Raw genomic sequence first — 22091 nt, 5'->3', positions numbered from 1 at the left:
GAGTATACTTAAATCCCCTGTAGTAGTGAGGTTTTTTGTATACTACCTCAGATCTCGCCTCCACCTCTCTGCTTTTGCAACAATGCTTGGTTTGTACATCAGTTGTTTGCTGGGAGATGAGGTAGTGCACAGCAACTTCATGCAAGTTGCTTTAAATAGCTCAAGGTGGCAAGCCGTTTGTTTGCAAACGTCTTCCCCCCATTTATAGTCCCATGGAGGAAAAAAGCTAGATACAAATGGAGACATTAGCACATTTTCTGCCACCCAAGAGTAATTCAGGTTTCCAGGTAGCAGTTATGTGCATTGACCCTCAGCTACCAAAAACATACTGTGTTGTATCCAGTGCCCATTCCAATAATGGTAGAGCTTTTATCTATTACAAGAAAGTGCTTCTGTCAGAGGAACCCTATGTAAATAAAAACGTGTCAATTGCTTACAGCTGACCAGGACCACTAATGGCAAGCAGAGAGAGTGACGGGCAGTGCTCTGCTACAAATAAGTTCTGGCAACATCAGCTGCCATTTTGCTCATTAGTGTTGGCCTTTATAAAGGAGCAGCTGAGAATGAGAAAAATCAGTAAGTCCAACTTAACTTGAACAATGTTGCAAAAAGAAGTTTATTGGACTACAAATCATTGCCTCAGCTAGCAACAGTTATTAATATTACTGATAATGACTAATTTTATTTCAAGTTCATGGATATTAAAAAGTGTTCAGTTAAACAGATGAACAGAAAATGGAGACTTTTCCTATGCAGTCAATTAAAATTCCAGAATTCTTTCTTTCAAGGCTTTATCTACCCTGGGGAGACGGTTTGGAATAGCATTTTAAAAGTGTAGACATAAAGAAGAATACTGACAAATTCTATTAAGTATGTTTTAAATATCCCTTTTAGTATCATGGTATCAATTTGCTACTAACACATATTCTAGGCCAAAGCCTGTAGGAGGTCTCACATTTTAAAAGCCATTTTAATGTCCATTAATGTATGTGTGTGCATGCAGCCTAAAGCATCCCCAAGAATTATTTGTCCAGCTGCTCCCTGAAGACTGCCAATGAGGAGGAACCCACCACATTCGATTCCCCTGCTGAACTACTATTAAAGTGAAGAAGTTTTTTCTAATGTCCAGCCGGTATCTTCCCTCCTGTAGTTTAAGCCCACTGTTTCGAGTCTTATCCGTTGTTGCCAACAGGAACACCTCCCTTCCCTCCTCTAAGTAACAGCTTTTTAAATATTTAGAGAGAATAATCATGTCCAGAAGTGTGCAATTCTGGTTTCCGATTCGGGATAAATACCTGAATTGGACCCGATTCATAAAGATTCGGAATTTCCAAATTGGGGGCAGCAGGCTGGCCCCAATTCAGAAATGCCAAATCAAAGCATTCCGAAGCTATTTGGGTTGCTTCGGAAAGCTTCAAGGCACTTTCAAACCCCGCAGCTGGTTCCAGCTGACCAGCGGTGGAGGGAGCCCCCTCCTCAGATGGTCAGCTGGAGCCAGCAGCAGGGGTTTGAATTTAAACTGCCCGAAAGGGGCACTTTAAATTCAATCCCTACATATTTCACCCTATGAGAGGGGGAGGAAGGAATCTCCTCCTCCCCCTCCCATCAGGTGAAATAAGCAGCGGGGCAGGAAGTTTGTTGGTGTGCTCTGAATCTTTACGACGCATAAGCAATTTCCAAGGCGGCTTGCCACTAGAAATCGCTTATTTCCAACTCTTTTTCCCACTTTGGAAATTCCAAAGCGGGAAACCCGGAATTATTTCTGTTGCACACCCCTAGGCATGCCTTCTCTCAACCTCCTATTCTCCAAACTAAACATTCCCTGATCCCTCAGTCTTTCCTTGCAGGGCTTGGTCTCCAGGCCCCTGATCATCCTGGTATATAATCAGAAGTCTCTCACCTTGACATCCTGAAAAGAAACTAGATCTTGTCCATGTATTTTCATCTGTTCTTGAATAGCCTGTGGCAATGGTGCAGAATGATTAAGGAGAGGTGGAAAAAACAGAGAAAAACAACAGTCTGACTTGTTCAAATTGCCACAATCAATAAAGTAAGTATCTGATAGAACAATTTTATGCTTAACTATATTGTAACTTGCCAGTGAGATATGTATAAGCACTGCACTGCAGTACATACTGTTAGTATATACTGTTAGTACATACTGTAAGTACTGTTAGATAGCATGTACTGTTAATGCTGGCAACACCATTACATGAATATGAAGCTGCATTATCTTGAGTTATACTTATTGGTGCATCTATCATAGTATTTTCTACTCTAACTAGCTGCTGCTGTTCAGCGTCTCAGACAGAGGTCTTGTTCAGCACTAGCAAACACATCTCAACTGGAGATATTATCAAACCTGAGACCTTTTAACATGCAAACCATGTGCTCTCCCACTGAGTTATGGTCCCTGCCCATGATCAGCTATTTGGAGAGGTGGGTGGTATGAACTCAGGCCCATTTGCCCTCCTGTGAGAGAGGAAGGCAGGAGTTGAATTCAATCTTTCCCAAACAGGTGATCAGCACTATCAAAGCTGAAAGGACCTACCATCTGTTCAGTCCATGTACAACAATTCCTACCTCCTAGCCCATTTAGAAGAAAAAGGGTTAGGACTGAGGCAGACAGCATGCTTCATTGTTAAAAGAAGCTTTTAACCCAAACTTTGAGATGAACTGTGTAAAGTGTATGCTGGAAGCAAAAATAATTGGAAGATGAAGGGCCAATTGATGTTTGTTACAGAAGAATTAATCTGCTTCATGCTGCTAAAAGAACACAGCTCTGGATGGATTTTAAACCTGCAGAGCGCTTACTGTAAAAGCTTTGAAAGTATTCCAGATTTTTTTGGAAACTTTCAGCTGACTTATCTTACCCCTGAATCATTAACTGCAGAATACTTTTGTTTAGAACACAGAATAGAAGGTGATCAATACAAAACAGACCTTGGTTTTACAAACAATACTTTGGAGTGGTTTTTATTGTTTTGATCTGAATGAAATGTGTTGGATTTGACAGTGAAATGACAAAAGGGCATATCCTATAAAAATGGAGGTATATCCATAATTTTTAGCCATTTTGGCTTCTGAAAAAAGGAAAAGAGGGATCTCAGTTTGATAAATATATCTACTGGGAGTCATAATGGTATCTCTAATGATGTAATATATTGATCATTAATTAATGTTTGCCTCAGTAGATCTGGGACATGCTGATTTAGTGAATACTGCATCCGAATGAAGCACTTATTTCTGGCATAAGTAAATCACAGTCAATCTAGTAAGATTTACTTTCATAATAGGATGAGACATTTCTTCCAATCAATGAGAAAATTGTAGAAAGAACGCACCAAAACATACACGATGTTGTTGAAAAGTTGTGCTCTGATCAATTACAACCACAGCATTTCCCCTCATTAACAATGAATAGCATTCCACAGCTATTCGCTGTTAGTGGTCATTAGCAACTCATATTAGCAACTCATATTTAAGCATGTTTTGACTTAAAAGAAAATATGAGTTTGGCTGAAATTTTTTTGAGAACATTAGATTTTCAATTAAATCATATTATGCACTCTGAAAATACATTCTGAACTCTTCCTTTTTATTAAAAATAGCATTTTAAACATGTATTATCTTCCCTTAAAAGTTGACAGACCCCTCACATTGAGCACTGGTAATTTAAAATAATTGCCTATTGGTCTGTAAGTACAGGCACATTGGCTGTAACAACACGTGTCTAAAAAAAATTACTACCTCTACAAAAAGGAACTTACCCTAAAGAAATAATTAAGGGAAAAGACATTCAGGTAGCCTTTGTTCTCTATATCAAGCAGTTTGAAAATATACTGCAGAGCTGCGGGTTCCTTTCTGTTTTCTAATGCAAGTACAAAGTCCAGATAAGTCTTGTAGTCCTAAAAGCAGATGCAATCATGTTTATTATAGTCCTCTTTCTAAATTGATTTTGCAAGCAGAACATAATTGGTGGCTATTTCCTTGTAGGGGAGCAGTTAGTTTTCATTGACAGACAGCAGGAAACAGAAAATGGCTACTGAGGAAAGAAAAGAGTGCAGAAAATACTTGCCTGCTATTAGGCAGGCAAGCATACCCATAGATTTTCATCAACAGCATTAGAGGGCAATGTGCTGAACAAGCTACGAACATTTAAACAATAGTTTATCACATTCTTTGCTCAGGTAATTAAAATATTCTCTTTAGCATTTGTTCAATAGTCATTGGCTGAAATGGATCGTGGGACTGAGTGTCCTAAATAAGAGAAACGTTAAGAAAATGCAGCTTGCTGCAGCGTATCTGCACACTAGCACATATCTTGCAGCATTCGCATTAAATGGAAGAGAATGAAAACTATGCTTTGTCCTAGTTCAGCATGCATTTGTAAAATTCCTTAACAGAAAATGAGCAGCCTTATTCAAAAATGACCACATTGTTAGCATGGTTTCTAAACAATAAAGTAACTGAATAGTCAACTGGGGGAGGCAGACAATGGGCACTTAACTGACTGGGTCTAATGGCCCAGATTACACAAAGGAAGACAAGAATCTAGGCAGTTAAATTTAAGTTATATTAAGTTTTTGCATCCATAATTTCCATACTGTCTCTTGCTTTGCCAATAGAAGGCAAACAGTGTCACAGCACTGTCCTCTCCATCACAACAATCAGATATCTTATTCAGTTAGCTGCTGGGTCAGTTATGAATTCACAATGTGTGGGTTTTCATTTATCGTTCAAATAATAATTTTGACTTCATTCCAGTCAGTGTACATGAATTTCAAGTTATTATAACCTTTAGAAATAGGAGGAATTATTTTTTTTAAAGTAGCTTTTACACAAAATGACTTATATTGTAATATAATTTACAAAGGAGTACCATTTCTCCATCATAAGTCAGACACTCTTGGAAGACACGGTCTAAAAATATGTTGGTTAGAGTCCCTGTTCCATAACGAGATAGTTCCTCTTTGCTAAGCATGCCATTGTGATCTTTGTCCAGATTTAAATACTGGCCTGCAGATGGAGGAGAAGAAAAAGGATATTAACTTTCTACTTCACATAAAACCTTAGTGAGCAAAGCATGTAGAACCAACAGGTGGCATATTAATTACATTTTAAGTTCTAGAGTATACATATAGCTGCAACATTTTAGATCTGTAGTATGATAATCTTTTGATTACAATCTGTTGGGAGGTAGGCAGGACTATGGTTCCAAAAGAGATTCAGTTGTTGAAAGAGTTAACAGACAACAGGTAGGGTTTTTAAAAAATTATGTTAGGAATTAAGAGGAAGAATAAAGAAGCATTAAGTCCACTGAGGGGAGGGGATGGGTGAGTTTTAAAGAGAGATGGGAAATGGCTGAGCTTTTAAATACTTTGTTTTGTTTTTGTAGAAGAACTAGCAAACAATGGGGTGGGAAGGTACGGGATTATCAAGTAGTGGGATTTCAGATTATAGTAAGTAGGGATGGTCTGGGAACACCTTGTTGCTTTAAATCCATTCAGCTCCTCAGGACCTGACAAATTGCATCCAAGGGTGTTGAAGGAGTTGGTAAATGTCATCTTGGAACTTCTCTCTTCATTTTTTGAAAAATCTTGAAGGGTAGAGGAGGTACCGGAGAACAGAAAAAGGCTAACACTGTACTTTTTTTTAAGAAATGGAAAAAAGATTTTAGGACAGATTAAGGGGTCTCTTTATGAACATCTGGAGAGACATGGTGAGATTGTTAGCTCACAGCATGGCTTTCTTAGGAACAAGTCAAGTCAGACCAATCTGATTTCTTTTTTCAATAGACTTTGGGATTCCAAGGAATGCTGTGGAAATGGTCTTCTTGAATTTTAGTAAAGCTTTTGACATAGTGCCTCATGATATTCTTGTTGAGAAGTTGGTGAGATACGGACAAGACTCTATTACATGGATTAAGGCCTGGTTGGTAGATCGTACCCAAAGGGTGATAATTTATAGTTCCCTGTCAGCCTGGAGGAAGATAACAAGTAGGTTGCCTCAGGATTCTGTTTTGGGCCCAGTGCTGTTTAACATTTTCATAAATGGCTTAGATGAGAGAGTACAGAATATGCTCATATATTCCGCAGATGATACTAAACTGGGTGGGGAAGTTAATACTTTGGTGGACAGAAATAGGGTGAAGCTTGACTTGGATAGAATGGAGGATTGGGCTCAGGCAAATAAAAGGAAGTTTAATAGGGACAAGTGTAAAATGCTGCATGTGAGTAATAAAAATCAGTTGTATAAACACTGGATGGCTGAAACTTGTTAAAAGGATTTGGGGGTTCTAGTGGGCCATAAAGTTAGTATGAGCCAGTAGTGCAATTTGACAGTAAAAAAATGCTTAATGTGATTTTAATCTGCATTAGCAGAAATGTAGCACTGAAGTCATATGAGGTATTAGTGCTGCAGTACATTGCCTCAGATAGGCCTCAGGAGTATTGTGTTCAGTTATTGCACCACAGTTTTGATAAACTAGAAAATGTCCAGTGTGGGGCAATAAAGCTGGTGAGGGGTTTGGAGACCATGTCCTATGAAGAGATGCTGAAGGCGATGGGACTGTCTACATTGAGAAAGAGATGCTTGCAAGGTGGTATTATTGCCACCTTCTGATTTCTAGAGGGTTGCATTATGGAAGATGGGGCAGCTATGTTCTCAGAAAGGGTATGCACCCCCTCAAAATCTGGTTAATCTGTGTCCAAGGTTTCAGGGATAAAAAAAAATCTGGGATACCTGAAATCCAGGTCAGATTTCTGATCCAGGTTAGAGAATCCCAGATTTAACCAGTCATTTTTCTCTGTGGGGGGAAATGTTTGGGGGCATTTTTAAAACAAACTCCACCAAATTTGCAGGAAAACTACTCCTAATTCTCAGTAAAGACACACACACCCCAAATCTAAGGAGGATTGGACCCCAGCATCCAATTCTAAGGGCACCTGAGCAAGCTGCCCCAGCCACTGTTCATTGTTTCCTATGGAAGAAACATTTCCAAGGCTTTTAAACTCTGTGGCTAGTTTCCCCCCCGCCCTTGCTTGAAATTCTCTGGCTCAACATTACTCCCTTGCAAGCTTAACTAACAAAGCCCAACAGAATCAATCTCTATCAAAGGAAACAATGTCAAAACTGAGAATCCTGAGAATAGCTTTACTAAAACAAAGTGCGGGGAGAGCTTGTTGAGCAGTGAAATTTAAAAAGTGGCTAGCAGCAATGGCAGCAACTTGAAGGGTTCTTTTAGAGCTTGGGCGGGGGGGGGCAGAATGGGATGGGAATCCACTCTGTCTTCTGCCACCTCTCTCGTTCCGCCAGCTTCGCATCACTCTCCTGCAATGGCAGAGAACTTTACTGCATTCAGAGAAGCTTGACTCCATTAATGCCAGTATCCTCTCACTCCAAGCTGCTTGGCTGTGCTACAGCTACCTATGGCCAGATAATTCAGCCCAGCAGAGTCTGGTTGCCTGGAGCAGATCCGGGATTTGTCCCGGTGATCAGCAATAAGTCCAGCTTTTTTGCCAGGTCCCAGATCTGGATCACACACCTTAGTTCTCAGTTATGTTGGATGACAGGACTCAGACTAATGAATACAAATTATATCAAAAGAGGTTTTTAAAAAAATATTTATTAATTATTCAAATTTTTAAATATAATAGGAACATATAACAAATAGCAAATAACAATAAAGAATCTACAATTACAACTTGTAACTTTTAAAGCTTTGATAAAACTCCATACATTGGCATTTTGATAAACTACAACTTAACATTGTGTTGTTTGGCTTCTTAATGAGTTACCATAAACCTAACTTTTCCAAATTGCAAATTGCTTGTTGAGGAAGTTTGTGACCAAAAATTCATTTCTAGAGAGAAATTCCAAAAAGTGTTCCCATTTAGTGTAAAATTCTGTTGTTCTCATCAAATTTGTTTGAAAGCATTTTTCTGTTATTTTTTCCATCATAATTTGGTCCCAAATTTTGTCATACTAGGTATCAAGGTTTGGTAAAATTTGTGATGTCCAATATGAGGCTATTGTAGACTTTGCTGCTACTAAAAATGTAGTTATTAAATTTTTCCCAATTTGTGGTACTGAATGGTCTTTCCAGGTGTCTAAAAAGATCAATTCTGGTTTTAAGGGAACGGTGCATGATGTAATAAGGGGTATTTGGTGTAATATTTTTCCCAGAATTCTGTAACATGCTTGCATTCACACCAACAGTGTGCAAAGGAACATACTTCGCCACACTTTTTCCAAGAAAGAGGTGAACTTTTTGAATAAATTTTGATAGTTTGGGGGGAGTCAGATACCAATGATTAATAATTTTATAAGTTTGTAGCCTACTGTTAATAACCTTGGAGTTGGATAGATTTGATGTCCGCATTTGTTCCCAGTCTTTTTTTGTTAGGAGTATTCCGCAATCTTGTTGCCATTTTGATTGTGCAGTTGTAATTTGGATGTCTTTGTTATGTATTATGTTATAAATTTTAGAGATTAAATTTTTACGAGTAAACTCTGCTACTTCTAAAAATTGTTCAAAATTTGTTTTTGGTGTATTCATTATTTCCTTCAGTTTGAAATCCTTTGAAAAATAAGATAATTGAAAATATAAAAACCAAGGTATAGTTTGATCTATTTTTGTTTCTATTTCTCTCTTTCCTAGTAGTCGTTGTTTGGTAGCTATGTCTGTTAGCCATATATTTCCTTATATGGATAGAGAGTGTCGAGGTGGTAGGATCGGTGAGTACCGCGAGATCTCTGGAACAATTTTGCTTTTATATTTATCCCAAAAATTAAGGAATCTGCAAAAATAATGTTTTGTTTACCTGTTTTTGATTATCTATATTTTTGGCAAGTCCAAATAGTATCTTGTATTGTATTGCTGTGAAGGGTCCAAAACATTGACCCAGTCAGTGTGTCATTTATTTTGTAATATGTGAACTACATTTAAAAGTCTAGAAGCTGCACTGTATGTTGTGAGGTCAGGGTAATTTAGGCCTCCTTGTGATCTTTTCTTTTTTATTATGTTGAAAGTGATTCTAGGTTTATAATGCCATAAAAATTGATTTATTAATGATTGCCAGTGTTTTAGTAGCTTATTGGGAATATTAATAGGTATAGTTCTAAATAAGAAAATACTACCATATGGTAGTGCTTTAATATTGATACTAAATGAGTGTCGTTTTTATTCTTTTTTCTTTTCCTGTTATTGAAGTAAGTTCTGTCTAGTTTATTGTTCATGATGTAGTTAAGATCACCTCCTCCTGCTATCACTGAATCCTCCTGAAAAAGCTGTAGTTATTTAAGTCTCTTCTATAAAATTTAATTGTTGGAATTTGGTGCATAAATTGAAGCTAATATGTACATTTGTTCTTCAATTGATCCCTTTACAAAGATGTATCTACCCCTTGAGTCTTTTAAAGTAGCTTTGTGTGTAAATTGGATCTTTTTAGACAAGATTATTGCAACTCCTCTAGATTTAGAGGTGCCTTTGGCATGAAATTGCATTTGAATCCACTTAGTTTTCAGTCCTTCCTCATTCTTAGAGTGTAGATGGGTTTCCTGTAACAAGACTATGTCTGGATTGAGCTTTGCCAAATTTGTTAGAATTCGTTTTCTTTTAATCAAGTTGTGGATACCACGTGTATTTTGAGATACTATATCTAATTTTGAGGGAGAAGCCATTTGTTTCTTCTGTGTAGACTCTAGGTTTTGAAGTTATTACGCCTTCCCTCTATGTTTCTCCTTAATCTGTTATTATATAAAAAGTAAAATCAAGTGACCTTTGTGAAATGTTAGATACCACAATAGATAGTCCCAATTTTCCTCAAAATGAGATTAAAAAAGCAATATTACTTAACAAGAGTTAACAAATAATTTCACTTAACCGATTGAGTTACGACTATGCTGTAGTTAGTTCAACTCCCTTTCTGTTCCCTTTTATAACTTATACACACTTCCTTATTTTTCTTCAAAGTAAGTTGCATGCTCTTATTTCAACGCTGAGTAAAGAGTAATAAAATTAAATGTTCAACAGTGAACTTTTGTTTTATCAACTAAAAAAAATTCTTAATAATTACAGTTCTTTCTAGATAATTCTCAGTTCATTTCGCTAATTTAACACTTAACTGTTAACTTTATTTCTATAACAAGCTTGTTTCTGTGGTATTTCAAATTTTATATTTCTTATCTAAATATATTTGTTACTTATTAAATAAAAAAATCTTATCTTTATAGTTTCTCTTGATGTTAATATTTAGCCTTATATATAAAGAAAATTTGTGATTGCTAAACAATCCCTTATAACCTCTTCAACAGGTTTATTGCATATGGTATAGTAAAAGGGACTGACTGTTCTGAGAGCAATTAGTATGACTTTCCCCCCCTCCCCCTCCCCCTCCCCCAAACCCCCAGTCTATTGCTTGTATAGGCAATCACATTTTTAGGCTTTCTACAAGAAAAAGAGGAAAAGAGCAAGAAAATAAAAAGAAAAATAACGAAGGAAACAAAGAAAAAAAAAGATGGATTTCGTTTTCCCTTGTCTGTTCTTTGCACTCAATTGTTTCTTATGGGCATCTTGCTTCCTTTCTGCGGAGTAGATGGTTGGCTGCGTTTCCTTTTTTGTGAGTTCATTTCTATTTCCATTGATGTTGTTATGCCCAATGCATGCAGCATGTTGTTTCCAGTTTCTTGATCTGCAGCTTGGTATGTCTTATTATTGTAGTTGACCTGAAGATTGCAAAAGTTTACCCATTGGTATGCCAAATTGCTTTTTGTAATTCTTCTTTTATTAGTTTCAGCAGCCTTCTTTTAGCCAATATTTCTTTTGGTAGATCTGTATAGACGGTGATTAATGTCTCATTGAAAGCTAGTGACTTTTGAGTTCTAGCAATTTCCAATACCCTCTTTCTTTCTCTCCAGTTTGTGAAGGTTGCTACAATGTCTCTTGGGGTTTCTTTGCTTTTAGCATTTGCTGGGCCAATTCTATATGCTTTGTTTATTATTGGTGCAGCTCCATCTTCCAATTGCAATATTGGTGCTAACCAATCTGATAAGAATTTTACAAGGTCCAGTTTGGATACTGCATGCTCTTTAAAGCCCCTAAATTTTAAATTCTGGCTTTGGTTGTGCATTTCTAACATTAATATTCTTTTTTGAGCATCTTCATCTTCTGATTGTAGCACCCAAATTTCTTCTTGCATTGCAGCATTCATTCCTAGTGCTTGGTCTGTTGCTTGCACAACTGCATTTAAGGCTGCTTTCATTTCCCCAATCTGCTCAGTTATTGCATTTAAAAGCAAAGTCATTTTACTCAAGATGCTCTTTTCCAAGTTAGTAAATATTGCTTGCAGTGCAGGGTCAAGGGTTAATAGCTCTTTCATACTTACTTGGCCTTCTATCGTCGCCATCTCTTGCCGCTGTGTTTGTTATCTCCTCTGGAGGGTTCAGCGGCAGGAAAATAGTCCTTTAGATGCTTCACCGCTTCTGAGTTTTGCTGGAGCCAGCACTTCAGGCATCCATCTTGTCTCAGCCGGAGCCACGCCCCCCATATCAAAAGAGGTTTTGATTAAGTTTGAGAAAGAATTTTCTGATGGTGCAGGGTGTTTGACACTGGAGCAGTCTTCGGCATGAAGCGGTGGATTCTTCATCATGAGGTTTTTAAGCATTGATTAGATACCTGTTTGTCGGGGACATTATAGTTGTAGTTCCTGCGTTGGCAGGGGGTTGGCCTAGATGACTCTGGTGTTCCTGTCCAACTCTGACGTTAAACAAAGGCTTTTATGCTGAGAAACTTAACAGATATTTTATATATATATGGAGTAGTAGAAGCCAAATAATAGCAAATAGTGCCTATGCGTCTGGGGTCTGAAGCGCAGCCCCAGGACTTGCTGGGAGAAGGGGATGGGAGGCAGCCGGCGGACAGCTGCCCAGCTGCCCCAGCAGACGCCCAGGACAAGAACCTACCTACACAGGAGGGAGGGAAAGAAGCACCCAAGCCTCAGAGGGTTAGAAGGGGCAGGTGGAGGCCCACCCTGCAGTGGGAGTCTAGGAGGCCAGGCAGGGAGAGTGGGGTCAACCCAGACGGGGCCAGGACAGAGGCAGAGGGCAAAGGCAACGGGGACAGGCAGCCAGCAGCTAACCAAACAGAAACTTTACCAGCCAGGGAGGAGAAGCAGCCACAGCAGCCCAGCTAGAAGGCAATAGCCTGGTCCAGGGGATGCCAGAAACAAAACTACTCCAGGTGGAGCTGCCTGAGGCACTCTGTAGGAGAAGCTTGACAGCCAGCCAAGGAGAAACAGCTGTGCCTGCCTCCAGCAGTCAGCTCACCAGGAGAGGCCTCAGCAAATAGAAGAGGAAAAAATCCACAGGGAATACAATACTAATTTATAAAATTACAAAACTGTATTCAGAGTGCAAAGGCTACAAAATTTCATCATTGTATTCAAATAAATAAATAACAATCTCTTGATGCAATTTTCAGGCACACACATCAACAATACAATAATCTTTTACATAATCATACAGGGCAAGTTGCAGTAGACACACACAATTCCCACAGTCTTTTTGGAATAGTTATAACAATTCTTTCCAGGGCTCCCCTCGGCAGGTGAATGGTGAAGCCCAGCCATGAAGCAAAGCTCCAACCCACGCTCAATCTGGGTCCGGCTATCTGTGGCAGAGGGCAAAGGCAGCGGGGACAGGCAGCCAGCAGCTAACCAAACAGAAACTTTACCAGCCAGGGAGGAGAAGCAGCCACAGCAGCCCAGCTAGAAGGCAATAGCCTGGTCCAGGGGATGCCAGAAACAAAACTACTCCAGGTGGAGCTGCCTGAGGCACTCTGTAGGAGAAGCTTGACAGCCAGCCAAGGAGACACAGCTGTGCCTGCCTCCAGCAGTCAGCTCACCAGGAGAGGCCTGGCAGCCAGCCAACGAGACACAGGTGGACCAGCCCATTGCTTCCCACCAAGCAAACACAGGTGCAGCTGCCTGGGCCAGCCAGAGCCGTGGTTAGAGGGCAGGAGGAGGGCGTGGTTGACAGGTGGAGCAGGGAAAGGCTGAAAGGATAAAAGGGAAGTCCACCCAGAGGGCAGGGTGGGTTGTGCAGGAGGAGTTGTTGGAGGTTGGATAGAGAAAATGAGTGAGCAAGGAAAGAAGGTGGTGAAGGAGGCAGGCATGCAGGTACAGGAGCAGGGCTACGTTGAGCGGGCTTGCTGGTGGCTTGAGAGGGTGCACTGGTGATGTATACCTCCCCTCCTCCCACAAAGCGGGACCCAGCATGATCCCTAGCGGCATCCCGGTGCCAAAGCCAGGTACTCTGGCGCCCAATGCAGCAGTGCCCGGGAGAAAACCTGACACTATGTTTTCATTCTTTAAAACAGTTCTAAGAGGTAGGACAGTACTTTTCTCTTTGGGGTGGGGGGGAGAAAATAATAGCTTACTTAAGGCTAGTGAGCTCAAATGACAATGCTGAAATTTTGAGAACTGTGTATGTAGAAGCCAGAAAACACAAAGCAGATGTGGAAGCTGGCATGTTAGTGAAAACGTGATTCAACAATAGTATTATTTAAGCATTTGACATTTATATGCTATAGAGCAAAATTAGGTAACGGAAGGCCCAGTGGCCATATCTAGCCTGCTTTATTCTCCAGAGTGCCCAGCTTATGAACCAGTCTATGGTCAAGAATGCCAGTGTGGTGCAGTAGTTAGCATGTCAGACTAGGATTTGGGAGATCCAGATTGGAATCCTCAACTGCCATGCAAACTCCCAGGATCACTTTGGTCCAGTCACATACTGTCAGTCTAATCTTCCTCACAGGGTTCTTGTGAGGACAAAATGGAAGATAGAAGAATGATGTAATCCACTCTAGTTCCCCACTGGGGAGAAAGATGGGATATAAAGGTAAAAGTAGTCCCCTGTGCAAGCACTGAGTCATTACTGACCCATGGGGGGACGTCGCATCACGACGTTTTCTTGGCAGACTTTTTATGGGGTGGTTTGCCATTGCCTTCCCCAGTCATCTACACTTTACCCCCAGGAAACTGGGTACTCATTGTATCGACCTCAGAAGAATGGAAGGCTGAGTCAACCTTGAGCAGGCTATTTGAACCCGGCTTCCACCAGGATCAAACTCAGGTTGTGAGCAGAGCTTGGACTGCAGTACGGCAGCTTACCACTCTGCACCACGGAGATATAAATGAACTAAATAAAAATAAATAAATACTTGGTGGCAGCAAAGAGTTGTGCAACCTCCAATCTATCCTGTCCCACTGTCTTGCTGTGTTTAAGAGGAAAGTAACAGGCAGCCCAGTAACGGGCTGCTTTAGCTGCAGCATTAAAATTGTAGAATTCCCTTCACAGTGAAATTCATCTTTTCTCCTTAATCATTGTCTTCTGCTAGCTGGTGAAGACTTTTCTGTCCTACCTGGCATTCCCTTACTGACCCTCACTCTTTTATTTTTGATTGCTGCCTTTATATATGTGTACTGTTTTTAAGCTGAAATTTAATGTATTTTAATCACTTGTCATGTTAAAGCAGAAAGTTGAGATATGAGCATTTTAAATAAATATCAAGGTGAACCCAGATGATCTGTCTACTCAAGCACAGTCAGGTTTCAACAGAAAACTTGTGTGTATCAACATAGGGCTCCTACCAGGGAACTAGATCCAATGCATGAGGTGTGGCAACATAGGATAACTACAGGGGTTGTCCCTTACAAGCTACAGTGTCGTGTCTTGTGATAATTCTGAACTGGTGCAAAAACACCATATAAATGGTAGTAAAGGTTAAAAAAAAACCCAACCACCATCTCACAGAGTGAAGAATGCTAATTTCAGAAACTGAAGTGATACAAGGAAAATTACAATGCATATGGAACATACCATAAACCCTCAATGCAGAAGGAGCAGAAAACCAATTGGTTTCTTGACTTTCTTTAGAAAGTTCTTCATCCCGTAACTGAAGGAACATGGAAATTCTGAGTTAGAGCTCATTAAGTGTAGTGAGGAAATGTAAGAAGTATAGTATATACTGAAATACCCACCTCTAATAGATCATCTAGGAAGCTGCAAGCTAAAATATCCTGTATTTTGATCTTCCCTAGGAAAAAAGTTTAAATAATTAACAAAAATAATTTACACATACTTATATACATCCTACCCTCTCCTCCTGCTAATCTGCAGAATGGATGACCTCTAACACAGAGTGGGAAGGGGTAATGGGAAGAGCTTTGCTCTCTTTCCATCTTAGAATGCACTGTAGCTGGCTACTGAAGAATAACTAGTAAATGGCAGGGGTATGTTGGATTATAAAAAGAACAGAGCTACAGCAAGGACTATTCCACTCCATTTATTTCCAAGATGTTCACATAGGAACAAGAATTGTGTTTGAAAACCTTCGATCAAAATAAGAGCAAATCAGAAGTGATTAAAAGAATAAATGCTGCCATTAGCCCTTCATGGTCCTAGGACAACAAGCAGTAGGAAAATAATTCAATTAGACCTTCCAACTGATCAAAAAGGTATTTTCCAGAGGAACTGCTTTCACATTTCTTTGAAAAACATAATTGCATGGTATCCCTAGTTTCAGTTACATACTTCTAGTTCTGATGAAGACCCCATATTCCTCACTATAAATAAGGACTAGAGTATGGGGCAGGGGGGGATGCTTGAATTTCCATATGGAAAAACACTCAATATCTACCAGACTCCAGAGCAGCTTTAGTATGTTCAACAGAATACTACAGTGAACAGAGCAGAGTCTGGGGCTTGGATCCACCACTACAGCATTCTCTGGGGGAGAAGTAAGGAACATTTTAAGCTGCAACAGAAGGTGGAGTGAGAATGTCACACACCATGGGTGGAAATCCTTTTACCCATGGAAACTCCCAACTAAATCCAAGCCCATGGTTCTAATGCAGAAAAGTCAGGATTGCAGCTGAGCCTATAATAGCCAAAAGGAAATACAGTTCTGCAGCCCAATTTTGTGGGACAAATATGATAGACCTCAGTTATTATTAACCACCTACTCCCAAATGAACCAACTCAACCATTTCACTCACCTTCAGAGGCCCCCTTAAGGTTCCTCTGCCATCTGTGACTATGGCCTTCTTGACTGTGGGGCCAAAGCTTTGGAATTCCATCCCCAGGGAGATGCCTTCTGCCATTGGGCAAAATTTTTTGTTTGGTTTGTTGATTCCCTCGTGAATTCATTTTAGCCCTCCTCTCTGTGTGTTTATATGCGCTTAAGTGTTTGCCTATATTTTAAATGCTGTTTTAATGTTTAGAATGTTGCTGCCTTGAGGACCTTGAGAGGAGTTGGATGGAAAGGCAGCACAGAAATATTTTAAATAAATAAGAACACCCAATGGTTAAAGCTACAGCATGTGTCTATCAAAGGTGAGAGCATGCTCTTGCATACAATGGTCAGAATTAGCAGAGTCTTCTGCTTGTTCTAGAACGCTGCTTTTGTGAAAGCAGCACTCCAAGGCTTAGTCAGCCAGGCTGTGTCTACCTGGGAACTCTTATGTGTATACAGGCCACTCAAAGCAAAGAAAAGACAGCATTCAGCCTTGCTCCTCTTAGCAGATGATTCTGCATCAGCATATGATCAACTAAACATTGCTGTGCTACTTGCATTCTACACCAGCAATGCAATTCAATGTTAAATTGTTTGCAGTGATTTGCCTGGTATATAATGTACCATTATGAAAGGCATATTAGAGAGCCCAAGCATTGAGATAATATGCATGCTACAAGAAATCCTTCATGGGCTTAATCCTTCATGTGAATGCTGAGCTCAGGCAAAAGCCCTGTCATGCTAATGAGCAGCAATACCTCAGACTGCAGAACTGAAACCTAGGAAAAGTATCAACATCATGGCAAAGAATTCCTCTATTCATTAAAATTAGTCTTTAAATAGTTGGCCACATATGAACTTACCTGTTCTAAGAGGATCTAAAAAGAAGAAGAACTTCCTGACCGCTGTGCAGACATAAAAGGAATAAAAGGATTTTTCTAAACCATCCAACTGTGGCAAAGTGGGGATAAGTTCCAGAATATAATTTTCTAAATCCTGGAAAAATAAAACTTTGGCTTAGTCTTCTGCTCCTAGGATAAAACACCATCGAAAAAATTCTTGTCTTTTTTTATTGTGGAACGGGATTGCTAATAGTTTTTCCCAGGTTTCAGACAAGTTTTTATTTTATCCAACTAAATTCACATGGAGTACGGCTAACTAAAATTAGTCTTGGATTTAAGCCATAACTGGTAGAATTTCTATTACTATAGAATGATGAGAATTTTAAAAAGAACAAGGGTCTGTGAAAGAAACTGTGCTGGGCATGGGTGTTAAATGAGTATGAAATTCCTCATGACTCAATAATTTCCCCTCCAGGTCACAATAAAGAGCTTAAGCAGGCCAGCTTCCCCATCCTTCTCTCGCTCTTTTTTTTAAAAATTTCCTCTCCCTTTCCTCTTTAACTGACATTCAATTCTCCCCAAAATTCTGCGCCTGCTAGAACATACTTTGATCTCATTAGGCTGCTTTTGGACATTTTTAACATTCACAGACTAATATTTTTCTGCCTCACCTGAGGGATCTGCCAAGTATGCAGAAACTACAACCCAGTTCTGCTGCTCTACTGATAGAGGTTCTGCTTTGAAGGCAATAAACTCTGAGAAGTCACAAGTTGGAGATTCATAAGGAATTATGGGGGCAAGGGAGAGAGACTATTTGGAAATTGCCTCCCCACACCCCGATCTCCTCTTTAGGAATGGGTGCTTGAGCTGGTCAGTTTTCTCAGCTCCCTCTTTTTCACCTTTTAATGAATTGCTCAGCATTCCATACCACCTCCTGGAATATATTCAGTCCTCATTAAGCTGATTTTTAACTCTTTTGGTTAATTTATCAAATATTTAATTCTGACCCAGAACTCAAGAGCGTTAATCAAAAATGCACAATTAGTCCAGCTACAGAAATCCCCAGGTTTTTAGGAAAATACCAAAGCATTTTTAAAAACCCTGGGTGGTTTAATGCCCCCTCAGAGAAGTTACCCTATGCAAGCGCAGACATCGCAATTCAAACAACCTCTCCATGTCTGTGCATGACTTGCCTCTCTATCTTTATATATATTCTTTCAAGTTAAGAGATCAGAAAGCAAATGCTTGGGTAACTTGATTATACCAGATAAATACATTCAATTATGAGCATGCATCACTTACTGATTCTCTGAGATAACCTTGTCCAGCCACATCATACAAACTGAGGCCTATTCTTGTCTGGTATAGCCATACTGTCAAAATAGAGACAAATATTATGATGGAATTTATTTTGAGGCACATAACACACCTGGCAACACAAAATAAGGTGTGACAACACTTAAAAGTAAAAAAAAAATAACATTAAAGAATTCTCTATATAGAGCACACATGGAAGCACTCATAACATTTCCTAATCTACTAAATTCAATTCTAATAAAGCCAAATTCTACAGATCCACAGCAAGCTAAATCAAATCATTACATTACACAGTCCATGCAAAATTACTTTCTAAACAACAGTGTTCCTTTTGCTAACTGAAGTTGTAATTGGGAAAAAAAGAAGTGCAGTAAAGGCAAGGTTTAAAAGGAAGTCATTATGTGACTGAGTTACCAACCCATCTGCACAAGCTTAATATAGACAGCTGCTTTTATTGGATAAAATTGGCAACCATTTCCCACTGAGAACAAGCACTGCCTTCTACATTTATACTAGGCAAATGAATTTCAACCTAACATGTTTTTCTGATGACAAGTGTCTAGTTGAGCAAAAAAGGGACAGAATAATATTTCCAACAAACATTTCATTTTATGGCCCTTTTTTAGTAAAAGAATGATTTCTTCCTAATTACAGATCTATGGAATGGAACCAGCAAAAAATTGCATGAAGAAATAATATATCATTATTTCATTTTATTGTGCTCTAGCAACAGGAAGCTAAGTCAGCTGGTATAACGTAGTGGCTGTAAGAATGAGTGAAGTTTTGGCAAGTCCTAGAAGTTTCATAATGGCCCACCTGACAGAAATACTGTGAGGATAATAAGGTATGAAGTGGTTGGAACAAGCACAATATAAATACTCGTTATTAATGGCTCAGGTCACACTGTAAAAAGAGTACTGGAAGGTAAGGATTTCCCCCTTATTCTGCTCCCTCCTTATCAGTCCCTTTCCACCCTTGGGAAGACAATTCTTGGAACTGTGGAGGCCAGAGCAAAGACAGAGAAGGGAGTTGGATCATCCTTTCCTTCATTAGCATAGCTCCACTGATGTAAGAGGCAGGAGGGGAAATGTTGCCCCCTCCAGCTGTTTTGTCTACATAGAATCCCATGACTTCAGAATTATATTTCCAGGGGTCAAAGGGGGCTGCTGAGTGAAGTGGATGGGGAGAAAACCCACACCTGCCTTCTGCTGATGGTTGGCTGGATCCAAGCGATTAAGTATTACTTAGATTCCATTTGAAAAGCTTCCCACATAGAACAAAGATAATGCCCATGACCATATACTGTTCCTGTTGGCATAGAGCACAGTGCCTAAGGAAGTTGTAACACTCTTGGTTCTCCTTTCAAAAGTAACTTGCATTTGCACATTTGGAATGCCATACTTTAAAACACTGCTGTTTTTGTGCATTTGTATTTTACATCAGGGATACAACCAGCAGCTCTTAGACAGCAACCAGGCTATCAGATAACTGTGTGCTGCCCCCACCCCTTTCTGTATGAGCTGAAAGAAAGATTTGCAGGATGAGGGCATGATGTCACATTATGGCAGATGTCCTCTCACAATGCTTTGGAAGCAGGAAGGCACCTCTTGCATAGTTTTTGGCTTGTGCAGCACAACTTGCTGTGTGAGTGTGTAGCAAATATGCCACTGATGTCAGCAGCAGTGAGCAAGAAGCTCACTGTTACTTCTCTCCTGCCAAACCTCTTGAACAAAGGTTTACTTGCACCAAAAGCTTCTATAAAAATTAGATCCAGAGGGGTTAGCAGTGTTAGTCTGTAGTAGCAAAATAGAAGAGTCCAGTAGCACCTTTAAGACTAACCAACTTTACTGTAGCATAAGCTTTCGAGAACCACAGTTCTCTTCGTCAGAGACATCCTAGCTTACTGTTTTCGCATGCATCTGACGAAGAGAACTGTGGTTCTCGAAAGCTTGTGCTACAGTAAAGTTGGTTAGTCTTAAAGGTGCTACTGGACTCTTTTCTATTCTATAAAAATTGTAACTTTTGCTTGGTCCAAAAAAATCTTATTTTCTTACAGAATTATAAACAACATTCTGTTCAGTTTTGATTTTTCCTTTTTGATCAATCTGTAGAACTGCTATTCATGAGAATTTTTTCCAAGATTTTCTTCTCCTTTCTAAACGCTCAAAAGCAGTCTTCCAGCATGTATTTTCCCTTCATTCATGATGGTAAAAATGTTGTAGTTCAGAAACATTAAACCCAAGATACTCATTCTTGTTAGATTGCTTATTCTATAGTTCAGTAATGTAAATTGTGTATCTTCTTGCTAATGCCAGGTCCAGAACTGCTAACATATCACAGGATTTGAAACAAACCCACCTTTCCTCATCACATAATTGAAAAACTGCATGATAGATATCCTTCCATAGGGATCATTGTGAAGTAACTTAGCATAGACTCTAGCTGTGAAGAACTGCCTGTGAAACATGAAAAGGAACAAGACTGAACTCTTGCAGAACGAATATAGTTCTACCAAAGCTGTAAGTTTAATAATTTAAAATTCTTCTGGTAATTATTTTGTGAGAGGTAAGTTTGGATACTTTTGTGTTTCTGTTTTATGACCCAGTAGAGCTGAAGAAGGCATTTCACAGAAATGTGTCAAATGCAGTACTGAGGAACAACTCAAGCTTTTAGCATATGTTTTTTATTTATTTATGTAACAAAACCACATAACAAGCCTCATAAATTCTACACATGTAAAAATCTAGTAGACATTCCAATAAAATTTCCCCATTTCAGGACGAAACCATCATCTAGGAAATGAACAGTACCATTGTTATCTTTAACACTGAAAAGCTGCTAAACAGGCTGAATTAGACTGGGGTTGTGGTGCTATGGGACAGGAGGACAATTTCTTTGAGGGAAACACACTTTTTTCTGATTACTGGGTGTGTGTGTGTATGCGCACGCATGTGTATGTTGAAATGCAACCATGTTTCTGTGGCATTCATAATGGTTCTTTCCTTTTACACATAAAAACAAGTGACCAAACCCTTCAGATACCCTAGCAAATAAGAAGATCCTACTGAATACGAACTTGGAGGAGAGGAAAATATACACTGCCCTCAGCTCTGTGGAGGAAGGGCATAATGAAACATGTACTACATAAAAACTCTAAGCAATTTGAAGGGCAGAAGGAAGAGCAGTCTCCCTTCTGGTCTACATGGGAAAGAATTTCCATATTGGATTCAGCATCTTCAATACAGTTAGCAGAAATCTTGTGGCCCCAAGTTTATTCTAATATTAAAATTTAGTCATTCAATTTTTCCATGGGTTTAACTAAACTTTGTTGTTGTCTGCTCCAAGAACTCTGCTATGAAGCAGTCTAGAAATTAAATAAAATATGAACATAAGAATCAAAACTCGAAAATCTACACTTTGAATGTCTGCCTAGTTAACTGAAAACTTTACATCATGTAGACTAGATTAAGGATTTTAAAAAGAAGCAACCTTACTTGCATTTGGATCCAGCTTTCTCACCAACTTCCAAGAAGTTTTCATAGTTGATCATTGCTTCATCCCCCATCATGGGTCGTGTCTGATGTTTGTCCAGCAGAAACCACAAATTCTTAAAGGGGGATTTAGACTCATTAAGGATTGGTCATATAACTGAACGGTCATGCTCTAAAATTACACATTTTTATAATCAAGTAACAAATTTTAATGCTTTCTTACCTGCAGTTCTTCATTATCTAATAGCTCTCTACTTTTTCTCTGCAAAAAGACTGCTCTAGATTCTTCTCTTAATTTCTGCAATAAAATTTCATCTTCAGCTGGCAGCTAAAAAAAGATAATGAGTTATTTGCAGTGACAGAGCC

The 22091-nt window shown here is 39.3% G+C and overlaps 1 protein-coding gene across 1 annotated transcript in view; it reads right to left on the bottom strand.

Annotated features, from left to right (window-relative positions):
* Positions 1-22091, bottom strand: part of PPP2R3C (protein phosphatase 2 regulatory subunit B''gamma) — a 39147-nt gene that overhangs the window by 2145 nt on the left and 14911 nt on the right. The window contains exons 3-12 of the mRNA XM_054970193.1: positions 21949-22053; positions 21729-21841; positions 20593-20690; positions 18220-18290; positions 16939-17071; positions 15042-15097; positions 14881-14956; positions 4883-5019; positions 3771-3908; positions 1901-1960 (exon numbers count right to left, since the gene is read on the bottom strand). Of these exons, the coding sequence (XP_054826168.1) occupies positions 1901-1960; positions 3771-3908; positions 4883-5019; positions 14881-14956; positions 15042-15097; positions 16939-17071; positions 18220-18290; positions 20593-20690; positions 21729-21841; positions 21949-22053 (987 nt within the window). The remainder of the gene's footprint in view (positions 1-1900; positions 1961-3770; positions 3909-4882; positions 5020-14880; positions 14957-15041; positions 15098-16938; positions 17072-18219; positions 18291-20592; positions 20691-21728; positions 21842-21948; positions 22054-22091) is intronic.

This window comes from Eublepharis macularius, chromosome 2 (assembly GCF_028583425.1).
Source record: "Eublepharis macularius isolate TG4126 chromosome 2, MPM_Emac_v1.0, whole genome shotgun sequence".
Taxonomy (NCBI): domain Eukaryota; kingdom Metazoa; phylum Chordata; class Lepidosauria; order Squamata; family Eublepharidae; genus Eublepharis; species Eublepharis macularius.
This window is presented reverse-complemented; position numbering and strand designations above follow the sequence as displayed.